This window comes from Papaver somniferum, chromosome 6, assembly GCF_003573695.1.
Source record: "Papaver somniferum cultivar HN1 chromosome 6, ASM357369v1, whole genome shotgun sequence".
In the NCBI taxonomy this organism is placed as follows: Eukaryota; Viridiplantae; Streptophyta; class Magnoliopsida; order Ranunculales; family Papaveraceae; genus Papaver; species Papaver somniferum.
The window spans coordinates 160,347,896-160,363,580 of NC_039363.1; the positions used below are offsets into that span (position 1 = coordinate 160,347,896).

At 38.9% G+C, this 15,685-nt stretch overlaps 1 protein-coding gene across 1 annotated transcript; it reads right to left on the bottom strand.

Annotated features, from left to right (window-relative positions):
• Nucleotides 1-483: 483 nt before the first annotated feature.
• LOC113291715 lies at nt 484-1,287 on the bottom strand. Its single transcript, XM_026541213.1, has one exon. The coding sequence runs from the start codon at nt 1,285-1,287 to the stop codon at nt 484-486; it is 804 nt and encodes a 267-aa protein (XP_026396998.1).
• Between the last annotated feature and the right edge of the window lie 14,398 nt (nt 1,288-15,685).

The window sequence follows — 15,685 nt, forward strand, 5'->3', positions numbered from 1 at the left end:
TTATACATGGTCAGTATACTTATTCATACATTGTACAAAGAGATTTCACGGATAAGTATACTAATCCATATACTGTATAAAGAGATTTCACGGATATGTATACTATACTGTACAAGGAGATTTAAATGATTTCACGGATTATCCTAATTGTAAACCATATGCCATCAAATATAAACGTATTCATTTGCATACATAATTGAAGCCCAAAAGTAATTTAAAGTCTGTTATTACATATGCATATAACATTCGAAATCTTAAAACACAACAGTCAAATACATCATATGCCTCAACATCATCATCATCATACATACCCGCATCATCATCGTCATCGTCAGAATCCTCATCATCATCGTCCTCATCATCGCCATAGTCCTCCTCATCGTCGTCTCCATCATGTTCATATTCGTCTCCATATACACGTTCAACTGCATGTTCAAAGTCATCTGGGATTTGATCATTTTAATTTCCATAATAATCAAATGTTCAATCCTTGTTTTGACCAGGAACAACTTCTTCTTCTAAGTCTGTATCTTCATAATCTCCTTCTAATGATGGAAGTACCACGTATTCCATATCTGAACCCTCTAAACTAGACAAGTCCGTTGTCTGGCCTCCTCTACCAGGACGCACAACAACGTGCTTGACAAGATCATTTCTTAGTTGTAGGTGCATTTCTAGGTTTTTCAGAGATGACATAAATATACAACCATTATTGGTAGGTTCCGGAATCGAAACAGGAACAACTCTGCCCCAATCTGTATCCCGACATTCATGCTCGATAATCATTTTGTGTAAAATTAGACAATATTTAATAATTTGGTTCATGTCAGATTGTTGCCAATACTTACATGGAGATCCGACAATTCTGAATTTACCCTGAAGCACTCCAAAAGAACGCTCGACATCCTTTCTTTTAGCCATTTGATACTTGTTGAATCTCACAATGTCGGGAGTGTCTAATGTCTGAGAGAAAGATTGTACAATTGTAGTCAACTTTGGATAGATACCATCGGCTAAGAAATAACCCATATTGTAGTGGTGACCATTGATGACATAATTGCATGGAGGTGCTACACCCTTTAGCATGTTATCAGAAAGGGGTGAGTGTGCCAACACATTCAAATCATTGTTTGATCCAGGCATTCCAAAAAAAGCATGACAAAACCACAAATCGTATGATGCCACCGCCTCTAATACCAAACTACTATGTTTATACCGGATAATTCTTCCACGACCATTGCATACAATCAACACTACCAAGCATTCCAGGAAAACCTCGTTCCGCATTCTCAGCTAGCAACCTCTGAACATCTTCAGGAGTGGGTTCACACAAATATATTTCTCCAAAAGTCATGCAAATGGTGTGGCAAAATCTTTTTGGATACTTTTATATTGTAGTTGCATCCATACGAGTGTAATCATCAACACTTTCAGCTGTCGTACTTTTGCATAAACATTTCATCACGGCAACTAATTTCATATGCGGAGAATGCCCCATAGTACCGATTGCATCTGGAAGTTGGTTCCATTATGGATCAACTTCAAGCAATTTTCCTAACAATTTCTCGAATAAGTCTTCCCTCATGCCTAGACGTTGTTTGAATTGGCTTGAGGTATAACCAGTTCCAGGCGTAAAATAATCATTCATCATTTTGGCATCATACCAGACTTGATCACGTGTTATTACACTACGTGTCTGTACCTCCTTAGGTACCGGTTGTCTAATAATACGCAACCGTTCATCTAAACATAGTTGTTTAAACATTAACAAATCTTTCTCTTCTTCATCATTAGAGCTATCCAAAAAAAATCCATATTTAACTCTCACATAAGCACGCATTAGACTCATTATGTACCTTTGCAAACAACAAACACAATATCAATTTGTGTATACCATACATAAATACAAGTCAATCAATGTTATACATCGATATGGTAGTTCACAAACATTTCATTCAACATAAATCAAGACACACAACAAATAATCATGGATTTTCACTAAATATATGTTTTAATTACATTATTGAATCGCATACTACATTCCTAGCCAACCTAATATCAATAATTTCATCAAAATCAAAATCAAATTAATTTGAAACCCTAACATTAGAATCACTCACCTTTGACGATTTTTTGGATGAAATTAGAAATTGAAGAATGAATTTGTTTCACCTTGGAGTAACAATCAAACCCTTTTAATTTAATCCATCGAATCACAATGAATCAATATGAAAATCGAAAGGGGGTAAAAAGGGTTTGAAAGGGTTTTGAGAGGATGAAAAACTAGAGAAGAAGAAAAAATGGGAAATCCGAGCTCGTTTCTGTAAACTTAAACCTATGAAACGGCTACTGAGTAGTCGTTTGGCACTATTCATACGGCTACTGAGTAGCCGTTTCGTGTAGGGAAGGGATAAGAGGGCCCATTGTGAGGTTGTCTTCCTTGTGCCATCCCTTCCTTACATTTGACGGATAGGGAAGGGATAGAGGGCACCATAGTGCTCTTAGTGTTTTGCGATTATAACCAAACCTTTTAGCGTACTCCATATAATTATAAGCTAAACTAGATTGTATGCCCGTGCTACGCAACAGGCATTTCTTTCTTTGAACCATATTTTTGATTTAATAAATCTCGGCCTCGGCTTCGCCTCGCCTCCCACGTCCCGATTTGATTTGGCAAAGCTCGGCTTCGGCTTGCCTCGCCTTTCCCCGTCCTGATTTGATTTGGTAAAGCTCGGTTTCGGCCTCGCCTCGCCCCGCCCCATCCTTATTGATTTGGTGTGGCTTGACTTCGCATAGAGTTGTTAGTTAATGTCACCATTTACCCCCCTTTTCTGCAAAAAAAAATCGAAAACTTTTCGTCAACTTTATTCATTAATATAGAAATCTATCATTCTCCAGTACTCGCTCTCAAGAATAAGATATCAAATAACAAACCTAAAAATTGAATGACTTGACCTGTGATAGGTGTTGTAAACACCTTAATTATAATCTATTGTTTATGCTTTTTTTGCGAGTTTTCATGTAAATTATGTATCTTATGATTGCTTTTGAGTTTATTAGGTGTAATGGAGTCATTTGGAGCGAAAAAAGGAGAAATCACTCATTTAACACAAAAAGGGCAAAAAGATCAGTTCACATGCGAGTTACATTTGGAGCCGGCTAAGGTTGCGTAAAGAGTGAAGAATGAACTGTCAGTTTTCTAAGACTGACAGGCCACATTAGGGGTGTAAATTCGGGCTGGCCAGGCCGCCCGGCCCAAAAACTAAGACAGGCTGGGCAGGCCAGGCTTAACATTTGTGAGCCCGTAAAAGAATTCAGGCCGGGCAGGCCGGGTAAAAGTAGATAATTTTCTACCCAAAGACCGCCCAAAATCCGCTTTTTATACGGGCAGGCCAGATCGGGCCGGACAGGCCACTATTTTGAATTTTTTTCTTTTATTTTAAGTTTAAATTTTCAAATGAATGGTATTAAATGTATTTATTTTTAATACAATATCCTTTCCTTTCTAACATTGCATACCGTAAGTGATAGTATTATTTTATATTTAAATTACAATGACAAATTTTTAATTTTAGCCTATAATAAATAATTAATTGGAGTACAATAAACTTTCTAATAAGAAAATTTATTACCATTAATGTTTTTAAAAGGCTAATTATAAGTAAAAGCAATTATATATTTTATTTTCTTGACACAAAATTGACAATTATAAACTGGTAACTTTTAAGTCTTTTTAAGAGGATATTAAATGATTAATGGCACATAGAAGGCTTTCAGGTCGGGCACTAGACCGGGTATCAGGCCGGGCATCATAATTAATTGCAAAGCCCGAGACCGCCCAATAAATTAATCCAGGCCAGGCCGGGTGGCCCATGACGGGCCATAACAGGCTTTGAGCTACTTCAGGTACAGGCGGGGTCAAGCGGGTACAGGCAGGCCGAGTATTTTCGGGTATTATTTATACCCCTAGGCCACATAGAAATTGGTCAGCCCTTATCCGAGTCCCTGGATTCCAATATAAATCTGGGTTACAACTCTATACCTAAAGTACAGAAAAACCATCCATCTCTCTTCCATGTTGGCTGCGTTTTTATTGTCTGAAATTGAGAGAAATGAAAAATGAGAGACGGCCGTTACTGAGAGTTTGTGTTGAGAGAGGAATCGATGTGAGAATTCAAGATGGAGATGAAGTTTAAGAAGGATGAGGATCTGTTGCTCAGAGTCAGATTGAGAAGAGGGTGGATTTGCTGTTGAAGGGGTTTGATTCCGGTGGTGTTGATATGAAGAACAAGAATAAAAGGGGATCTGTGAGATTTTCAAATCAAGCAGATAAGAAGAAATTGGTGACGGGTTTCTATGTGTTATGCTGTGAATCTGGTTGGAAGAAGATGAGAAGCTGTTGGGCGTGAATCTGAGAAGAAAGAAGGAAGTTAGGGTTTGAGAAGCAAGAGTTGTTTCTGTGGTTTATGTCTTGATGATCCAGATGAGGACCTAGGATTTTGCAGTGATGAGTACGGCGAGAAATGGAAGAAGAAATCAGAGGACTAGGCTCGTTACTGGTTGATGAAGCTTGGGTTCAACTCGAGCCTGAAATTGGCAGCAAAATGGTTGGATTTTGAGTTGATTCAGGAAAGGTTTGAAGTTGCTGGCTGAGACAATGAAGCCAAAATGGTGGTATACTTGGGTTGGCAGCAAGTGGAACAAGTGGTGCAGCTGAGAAGACAAAATGGATTTGTTGGTGTTTGTGCAGTGAGTTTCCATGGTGGTACTGAAATTGGAGGAGGTTATGGATGTATAGCTGAGAAACTGCAATCAGGTGGAGGAAATGGGTCTCTGGTGGTGAGTTAAGTACAACTGAGTTGCAGGACAAGAGTTGTTATGATTGCAGCTACATAGATTGGTGCAGGTATTGCAGCTGACAGTGACTTGAGCAATAGTTGTTGGCTGAAAAATTATAGGAACTAACTGTTGCAGTGGAAGAAATAGTCGAGAGCAGAGTTATTGTTGCTGAAATGGGTCGTCTGCTTTGAGCTGTGATGATGCTGCAGTTGCAACAGAACTGGAGTTGGTGCTGGCAAAGATGTAAAGGCAATAATGAAAGCTACAGGTAGTGGTGGATACAGTTGATGCCATGGAGATGTACTGCAACAAGCTACAGATTATTAGTGAGCTGCAAATGGAATGAAGTGAAGCAGTGAACCTTAGATGTATGTTAGGATGAATTCGCAGGGAGACAAAAGAAGCTGTTGCTGTATGAATTGAGTAGCAGTGGGAGATGTATTTGAGTGCTGAGTTCGAGTTGAATTCGATCTGAGAAGAAACTGTGAATGGTTGGCAGTGGAAAAGAATTAGAAGAGGCTGCGGATGTATGTAATGTTTGAAACAGCATCTGGAGTCAGGAAAGCTTGGATGCAGTTGCAGTTTTGGCTGCGAGGAGTTCAGTTAGGAGAAGAAATGCTCAATTGGTGTGAGCTACAGGAACAGAGATGGAGGCCTGGAATGGGAAGTTAATGGCCTGAGCTGGTATTGATGGTACTGCAATGAAGAGAAGAGAGTGGTGGTGCTGCAAAGCTGAGTTGTTGCTGCTTTAGGTGCAGTTCTGAAGTTGCGAATCAAAAAGAAGAAATGGGTTCAAATCTTTAGGTGGCTGTGTGAGATTCAGAGAACGGTGTTGGTAATACTGAGATTGCAGACAAGCAGGAGATAGTGTGCAGCTGCAAATGAAGCTACGGAAAGTATGAGTTCAGGTTGCGCTGGTGACAGTAGTTGGCCTGGAAGTAAGATGTTACTGCAATGAAGTACCAGTTGTTGATTGAGCTGCAGGAGTGACGGAATTGCTGAATAGATGAATGTTAGGAGCTGTGCATGACTGAATGAAGGTGCAGGAAAGGACCAGGAATATTGCCTGACATATGTATGAGCCAGAGAAGAAGCAGAACTCTGCCAGAATCGGATCTCGGCGAGTTAACTCAGTGAGCCGACTTGACTCACCACTCAGATGGGTTTGGACTTGTTTTGACTGGGCCTGACTAATGGACTGTCGACCTAAGTTCCGGAAATTGAAGGCAGAGAATGATTATAGGGAAACTTAGGCGCAGGCCCAAAAAAATAATATTCTTATTGTCAGGCCCTCAATTAGTTTTTAGTTCCGTGACACCTAAATTTTAGGAAATTATTAACAATGTCTGCACGACGGATTATGCATCGGCATGACGGGTTATGCATCCGCATGACGGGTTATGCATCAGGGGTATAATTGGCAACGCAACTTGGATATAACATATCTAAAAATCCGCGCCTTGGAATTTTATAAATTTTTATATCGTTGGGAATCTTTTTAAGAGAGCTACGCAACGAGTACAAACAAGAATATCAATTTTTTGTTTTTCACGAAAAAATCGGAGGTGATCATCATTTTAGGCAAAATTTTCGAAAACTTGATACATAACCATTATGCAGCCACCAAAAAAGATGCATAACACATTCTGCAGATGCATAACACATTCTGCAGACGCATAACGAATAATGCAACCATTTTCTCCACTGCATAACAAATTATGCATTTGGATAACAAAGTTATGCATCTATAACAAGTTATTTAACCATTGTTTTGGTTGATTTTAGTGCATACATAAAAAAATTGATGCATAATGCAGTATGCATCCATATTTACGGATGCATATCAGGTTATGCATCTATTTTCTCGATGCATAAAAGATTGTGCAACAATTTTCTCGATGCATAATGCACTATGCGGTCATATTTTCGGATGCATAACAGGTTACGCATCCATTTTCTCAACTACATAACATTTTATGCAGATATTATTATAGGTGCAGAACGTGTTATGCATCCTTTTTCTTTGATGGTTTCAATACTAACAAAAAGTAGTTGCATAACGTGTTATGCAATCATTCTCTGTACTGCATAACAAGTTATGTAACAAAAAAGGCTGCATAACTTGTCATCCACTTACAATAATAGCTGCATAACGTGTTATGCAACCATTTTCGGGACTGCATAACAAGGTATGCAATAAATTTTTTTTAGATGCATAACACCTGTAGCACAACCAACTCACACCAAGCTAAGCATCTCATTTTTTGAAAATTGAATATTTACGAACTCCATCACTGGTTTTTCTTCAACTGAGAAACTGTTATACCAAACTTTGATTCCACTCTTCAGTTCTTCCCATAGTGGAAGACATTGTCCTAAACATGGCTTTTCTTCTTCTATCTCCTCCATCAACTGGGCTTGTAAGAAACGAACAAAGGGAAAAGTGAAAGTGGACGAAGAGAAGTAACGTTCAAGATAGATGCTTCAACTAATTACAGTCTCTAAAATTATCAATAATTAATTACTTGTACTTCAACTCATTTACTAGCTTGCTATGAATGGAATAATCCTAGGAATGGAATAATCCTCGGTTGATGGCGGCATTGTCTCCGTAAATGTAACAATGTTGTTCACAGACGAAGGAACATGCCAGCGGTATTCATCATTGATGATGGGCACTGCTATACGATGAGAATTCTAATTACTCGATTGAAGTTTGATAACTTGTTTCTTTAAGAACTTAATGTAGCGAACTGCCTCATCTAACACGGAGGATGTATCCATTTTAGGTCCTTCTGGAACAAGTCTTTGAAGAATTCTCATCCGTTCACTTATCCTCTCACGCCTATAACGTGCAGCTACACATTGTGGGTCATTACTAGGTCGAACATTTACTCTCTTAGGTTTACAATGTTGCCGGACCGATATCAATAGGTTGCATCGCTGCGATCAAGTACATCATTTCTTTCACTGCACCCAACTCTTCATCTTCTTCTGATCCTTTTCACCCTTGACTTGTTTTCTTTCTTCGATACAACTTATGGTTCTTATAAGTTGTTGTTGCTGTTGATGCTAAATCAGAACCCATCATAATTTCATAATCAGAACCCATTATAATTTCATCATTGTGGACCATATTTTCATAATCAGAACCCATCATAATTTCACCTAAATCAGCCACCAAATCCATCTACTCTTCTTGAATTCAACTCGACCTAATTTCAGTTTCAGAACCCCAAAATTCGATTTTAATAAATATGGAGTTCACAACTGAAATGGATTCTTCCTTCTCCTGTTAAATCTCATCATCGTCAATCCAACTCAAATACATGGCCTAACTTTCTCTTTATAACAACATCCACAACTAAATTCTCAAACTTCAAATCATCTTCTAACCCTTGTAAAACATCAACAACAAATTATCGGGATTATTTCAGAGTTCGGAGGAGAAGAAAAGGAATTCCATAAGAAGAATAATAGTTTGTCCGGAGTAAAGAAGAAGAAAAAGACCGGAACATAATTTTATAAATTCTGGGTTTGTGAGAAATTTTCTTACAGAATATAGGTGCGCGCCTGAGTTTTTCTGAGCGTGGGTTTCACAGTGGAAGAAATTGGAATAATGGGTCTCCCTGTAGTTTTCACATGATTATGAGAGGGTTTTATTCTATTATCTTTATCTCTTCTTCTACTTTTGTTTTCTAGGGTTTAGAACATGATACTTTCTTCTATGTTTTTTGTGATGAACTCCATTAACACAAGTACTTGATTTATGTTTATTGGTTAAAGATGTAGTCGGATTTTATAAGCATGCTATCTGATTTATGAATTATTTTTCTCTCAAAATCATCGTTCACTTTCTACGGTTTATAATAATTACATGATTGACGTATTGCAATATGATTGAATGTTTTTTTAGTTAAGTCTAGAATTGATTGAACTCACATCCATATCTATAGCTAATTTAGGGTTCATCATCGAGCGATAACCTTGAATACGAGTAGCATGATATGATTATGGTTTGTAGTGATACACTCTTGTAATCATATGTAGAGTTTGACCTTTGTCCGAATTGTCATGCGCAATGTATGACAATTGCATTGATTAGCCTATTTCTGAAACTTAATGCTCCTAGGAATTGAACTTAATTAGCGCAAGGCGTTAGGTTATTCTTTAGGTAGAATTCACATACGCATCTCTAATGTGTGTGTTGATGACTTAGGAAATTTACGAAGTATTCTTGCAATAAGGTATTCTAGGGCTTTTGATGATAGCGAGATTAAATACGAATTCTATTGATACATTCAAATACTTGTTTACAATTGAAGATGAAACCTTTACCCAATATTTCACATCCTTGATTTGCGTGTTTACTTTTTATTTATTTTCTTTTATTTTAGTTTACTTTATAAAAATCAGAAAATCCCCCAATTGTTACTATAGGAAACCGAAACAACTTGACAACCCAAGACCTCTCTGTGAGAACGATCCTTTCTTGCCCTTGCTATATTTTATATTTTGAGTAGTGAGAAAGTAATTTATTTTTGACGCATACGACAGCGATCAACCTGCACATTACTTACTGAATTTTTGTTCCTTCTTTCCCGCCCTATCGTTTACTAAAATATCTGTTAGGATCAGGAGCACAGTATGTGCCTTGATTAATATGCCCTGGGATTTGCACTGTTTTGTTAAGGTAAAATCTAAAGAACAATACCAAATGGGACAACGTGGATTAAACTTGGTATAATCCTCCTGTTAACAAATTCAACATGTTTATCGCATTTAGTTCCGCATACTCGACTCTTTCTGCAGCGATTTTCTTCGATTAAATTTAACCTTAATCATTTTGCCATTTAGATATCTACTACATCTACTTGACCGATTTTCAGTTAGCTTACATGAGAAACAAAGAGTATCTTACCAACTCGTCAATTCCAGCAAATACACCAATGAACAATGCCTCTGATGTTTGTTTTCCATGAGCGTGGATTAATGTTAGCAGTACAAATGATCCTTAGTGTGTACCTGCATAGACATAAAAAGAGTAAGCATTGCGAGGAAACCTAATCTTCATATCTGGAACACGGAACCAAGTTTAATTAGTTATTTGAGTGAGTTTCGTTCTTGAGACCAACAAAGGTTGCTAGCTGAAAGAAAACAATTGTGCATCTACCTTACTTACAGAACATTAGAAATGTCCACTCTATCATGGGAAACAATTGAGTAGTTGTTTCAATACTTTAGACTCCTATAAGTTTTTTTTCCTTCCATAAATGTCATTAGTTCCTTCACCTGCAATACATCAACAAAAATAATAATAATCAATTAATCAGTTTGAATGAGAACCCGAAAAGACTAAGTCTGAACTAAACCATGAGCTCATATTCATACACTATTACACTTAAATCATTGAAACAGAAGATAAAATCACCATTGTATCAAGGGAAAGTAAAAAATTGTCCCTGTAAAATCGAGTGAAAGAAAAAGAAAAAAACAGTAAAAATTATTGCAACACCAAACCGATATCCCTTATTTCCTTGCATGGTTTCCTAGTTTACGTGAACTTCTTATTATTAGCATTGCTTGCTTATCAATTACTTCGGTTTGCTTTAAATACTTTGCTTGAAATTGTATCGAACACAATTTTAATCAATACAAACTCAGTTCTATTAAATTCTTCCTTAAAATTTCTAAGCAGAGGTGGATGACCCCCAACTCAAAGGGTTTTATCTAGGGTTCTTGATCTTTTTTTTTGTTCTAGCTAGTGTTAGGTCAAGGACCCTAACACCTGGTTCAAAGAAGGTTTTGATCAATCCCTAAATTTTACCATTTCTTTTAGAGATGTCTTATACAGGGAATCTAAAACTTGTTCAAGATAGCCTTGTGAATGTTGGTCAAAAAATTGATACTCTTGTCACCACCATTAACAACAATCATGTTCACGATGAAGAATCTCACGACATGAAGAAAGATGAAGACAAACAACTGTGTGAAAAAGATCATGCTAGTTGGAATTGATGCAACCAGTGGTCACGAAATGTTCTCATTCATGGACGGTTACAGTGGATACAACCAAATCAAAATGTACAAGCATGATGCTAACAAGACCGAGTTCCGAACTCCCATTGGAAATTTTCACTACACAGTGATGCCTTTTGTCCTAAAGAATGCAGGAGCCACTAATCGGCGAGCCATGACTGCAATATTTCATGACATGATGCACAAGCAAGTAGAAGACTATGTTGATGATATGGTGGTGAAATCGAAGACTCGAACATCCCACCCAGAAATTCTGAGGCAGGTCTTCGAAAGATGCATAAAGTACAAACTAAAGATGAACCCTCTGAAGTGCGCTTTTGGTGTCTCTTCTGGAAATTTCCTTGGATTTCTGGTTACTGCAGAAGGAATCAAGGTTGACCCAGACAAGATGAAATCCATTACTACCATGCCTCCTCCACGAACTGTGAAAGACCTCCAGAGTTTCATGGGCAAGGTAAACTATATTCGGCGTCTCATTCCCGGACTAGATCAACTCATTGCTTCATTCACTCATTTGTGAAGAAAGGAGAAAGTTTTACATGGACAACCGTTCAACAAGAAGCGTTCCAGAAAATACGGCAGATACTACTATTGCCTACTGTCATGAAATCTCCGGTGCAAGGACGACCACTAATACTTTACACAACCTCTAGTGATGTTGCTATTGGAGCACTCCTCGCTAAAGAAGACGAAGAAGGAATTGAACGCCCTATCTATTATTTTATTCGCACAATGAGGGATGCTCAACTCCGATACCCAAAGGCTGAAAGAGCGTTCCTAGCATTGGTTCACGCAATCCAGAGATTTAGGCATTATCTTTTGTCAAACAGAGTTATGCTGGTGGCCAAAGCTGATCCTATAAAATTCTTACTGTCGAAACCTGCACTTATTGGAAGACCGACAAATTGGCTACTTCAGATGTTAGAGTTTGACATAGCATGTGTTCCGCCTAAAGAAATCAAGGGAAAAGAAGTTGCATATTTACTTGCTGCTTTCCCTGGAGAAGACATTACAATGCTATATGAAGATGTGCCCGGTGAGTTTCCGGAAATCTCAATCATCCAAGAAGAAACATGGCTATTGTATTTTGATGGGTCCGCCACTCCGAGTAATGATAATGGTGGAGCAGGAGTTGTGCTAGTATCTCCATCCGGTGAAGTTTTCTCACATTCCTTCGAGCTGGATTTCCACTGCACCAACAACTCAGCAGAATATGAAGCTTTCCTCTTAGGGTTGTCCTTGGCCAAGCAAGCAGGAGAAATGCATCTGGAGATAAGAGGAGATTCGAAGTTGCTGGTCAATCAAATGAATGGTGTGTATTCTCTCAAAGAAGTAACACTCGATTCATTCATGGCTGAAGCACAAAACTATTAGTTCATTTCTCTAATGCAACAATTGTGCATACTGGCCGCACCAACAACAGACACGCTGATTGTCTAGCAACTCTCGCGTCCAAGCTGCAGTTTGAAGGGTCAGAGAAATCCATCAATATGCAAAGACGTTCTGTATCATCTAACTGGCTTACTCAAGTTGAAGATGCTCAATCAACCAACTGGCGGGCACCCATCATTCATGAATTGAGCAGTTCTCTTACAGAAGAGAAAATCAGCCTCAAGGAGTTGAAGAAATTTTTTCTGTTGCATGGAGCATTATATTATCCCAATCCTGATGGATCCTTGTCACGATGCCTTGGAGATGAAGAAGCGAGTGAGCAACTCAAACGCATACATGAGGAAATATGCGGAAAAATCCTGGTAGTCACACTTTACAGAAGGATTCAAAGACTCGGGTACTATTGGCCTTCCATGGAGGCTCAGTCAAGAAAGTTACAAGGATCATGTCCCAATTGTCAGACACCACCTCATCATTTGGAGGTTCTAACAATTCACCACACTGGGTACTGGAGAGAACCTTACATGAAATATCTTCGTGACAACGATCTAACGTTGGAGAAGAAAGGAGCGATCAAACTCATCCAGAGGGCCAAACGTTTTGTTTACTTGGAAGGGATTTTGTATCACAAAAGCTTTGGTGGGAACCTCCTGAGATGCTTAGCCGAACATGAAATTCCTACAATCTTGAAAGAGATGCACGAAGGTGAACACCAAGGAAAGAAGAAATTATTTCTCCAAGTACATGAGAAATATTATTTTCCAACCATGGAAGATGATGCAACCGCCTATGTTCGGAGATGTCATTAATGTCAAGTTCATGATAACCTCATTCACACTCCTTGTCTTCCATTACATTCTGTGAGCATTCCATGGCCTTTCGATAGCTGGGGACTGGATATCATTGGAAAAATCAATTCAGCATCTTTGAAGCAGCACGAATACATCATCACAACAACAGAGTACTTCACCAAATGGGTCGAGGCTATTCCTCTTCGAAGCACCACTGGAGTCACAATTGCAGCTTTCATCAAAGAATATATCATATGCAGATTCAGCGTTCCAAACATATCATCACGGATAATGGAACTCCTTTTTCCAACAAGCATGTTGCAGAATTGCTCGAGGAATACAGAACCAAATAGATTTTCTCCACACTATACTATCCCCAAGGAAACAGACAAGCGGAGAGCACCAACAAAACCTTGATCCGGATTCTTAGTCGAATAGTTCATGACAATCCACGAACGTTGCAAGAAGAATTACCCATGGATTTATGGGCCTTCCATACCGCACCAAGTAGTTCAATTGGGACTTCACCGTATTCTCTCGTCTATAGCGCTGATGCTATTCTCCCAGCTGAAATCAAGATTCCTTCTGCAAGAATCGCGGCGGCCAGTGGAGTACAGTAGGATGAAGACGAAGTATCTAATTCAAGGATTGCTGAGTTAGATATGCTTTATTCAAGAAGGGCCAAGGTATAAAAATATGTGGAAACCTACAAACAGAGAATTTCCAAGGCATACAACAAAATGGTAAGACTTCGAACGTTTCAAGTAGGAGATTTGGTTTTGAAAACAGCAAGACATGTCCGCTCCTAAATTCTCACTGAAATGGGAAGGGCCTTATGTGATCATCAAGGCAGTATCCAGCGGATATTACAAAATCTTAGCTGTTAATGGAGGGGTAGACGGAAACATCATCAATGGCAAGTGGCTCAAGCCGTATTATGCTTGAGTGATCAGCTACAAATTTTCATTATGTTTTATAATGTAATTTCCATTCCTACAAAGAGTATGCAATATGCTCATTCATTCAAAAATCGAAATTTATTTCATGAATCACACAAAATCATCATCCTACTCTGTTCAGTTTCAAAACCTACAAAAAGAAAATTCTCTCAAACGCTCACTCAGAGCAAACTATCCAACAATGGATAATTTTTATAGAAGGCCATGTCGAGCCTCTTCTGGAAATTTTTAGTCTTCACTTTCAAGTCTTGGAAAACCTTCTCAACTCTTGCCAACTCCAAAGCAAGTGCCTTCTCCTCTTCCAAGATGGCAGTTGTAGCAGAAATTCCACTAGCAGCAAGTGATTCCCTGTCAATTTTGATCATCTCGAGCCGATGATGGATCCGGCCTATGTTGAATCACAAGGTTTCACAATTCGAGATCATGTCATCCCATCTATGCAGTTCATTATTCTTGACGTCTCGCAGATTCATCTTGATCATCTCTTCAATGATCGGTAATAATCCACCGACAGTAGTCAGGAGGGTCGGCAGGAAGCCTCTCCACACTTCGGTCGTAGAAATGTGTCTGTACCTTCTCCAAATCTTGGTATACAGGGACGGGTGACATTTGGGAATGATGAAGCGACCAACTAACTCATTGTCCGGGCAAGTATTAATCATGGGAGTCTCAAATGGGAGTCCAGCCGTCGGGTACTCAGGAGCATGAACTCTAACTTTAGTATCCACGGAATTGGTGGAGCTTTCATCAACAAGGTTTCTGCCATCATCATCTACAATCACAGATTTCCCGTTCTTCCGCTTCCTAGCATCGGCAACAACATGAACATCAACCTGCGATGGAGAAGTTTCCAACTTCAACAAAGACTAGATAAACCATTAAGCGTGATGAAACTTTAGTCGAGAAGTCATGAAATTACTCACGGATGTTCCGGATTCAGTACGATCCGACCTGTACCGGGCAGGAGCCTTGACAGTCCGCTTGGGTCTCAAGCTACAAGATGGCCGATTCCTCTGGTTATCCTGCAACAAACCATTTTCTTTGATCGGTCATCCTAATCAAATAGGGATAAAGGAAAATGTGCAACTCACCGAGACAGACACTTCCATATCATGCTTCGACCGAGATTCATTTCGAGAAGAAACACTACTGCCAGACATAGTGATGAGAGGTATGATCGTGATCAAAATTTCTTCTGATAATACACAGGGGAAAGATACGGTGTCCCGTTGAAATAGAAAACCTTAAGCATTGAAGGTCAATACACGATGCTTATCCTATAACGGGTAGTCAAATCCGTTGAGGTTTCTACCGAAACCCTAAATCTCGAATCAGAATACATAGTGATGTGGGAGAAACATAACAATACTGGGATTGATAGTTCAGGCGGTCAACGTTACGACTACGGATGGATCATCTGGAAGATCACGTGTCCGCTTATGCACTCACGTTGCGTGGTCAATTTGCACCTATATGGACGTCGGTCCATCTCATCCAATTAGAGGCATGAAGAGGACTTGGCAGAAAATGCAATAAGAGATTATTGTTCAAAAATAATAATAATGATCTCTAACGCAACATCTCTATGGTCAAACTGCTCAAACAGCCAAAATAATATCTACTTCAACAGGAAAATAAATAATCTCAGAAAACTCGCGAGCATGA

Bases quoted from the DNA above. Each gene is read 5' to 3' on its own strand.
- LOC113291715 (XM_026541213.1), bottom strand. From the start codon at position 1,287: ATGCGGAACGAGGTTTTCCTGGAATGCTTGGTAGTGTTGATTGTATGC.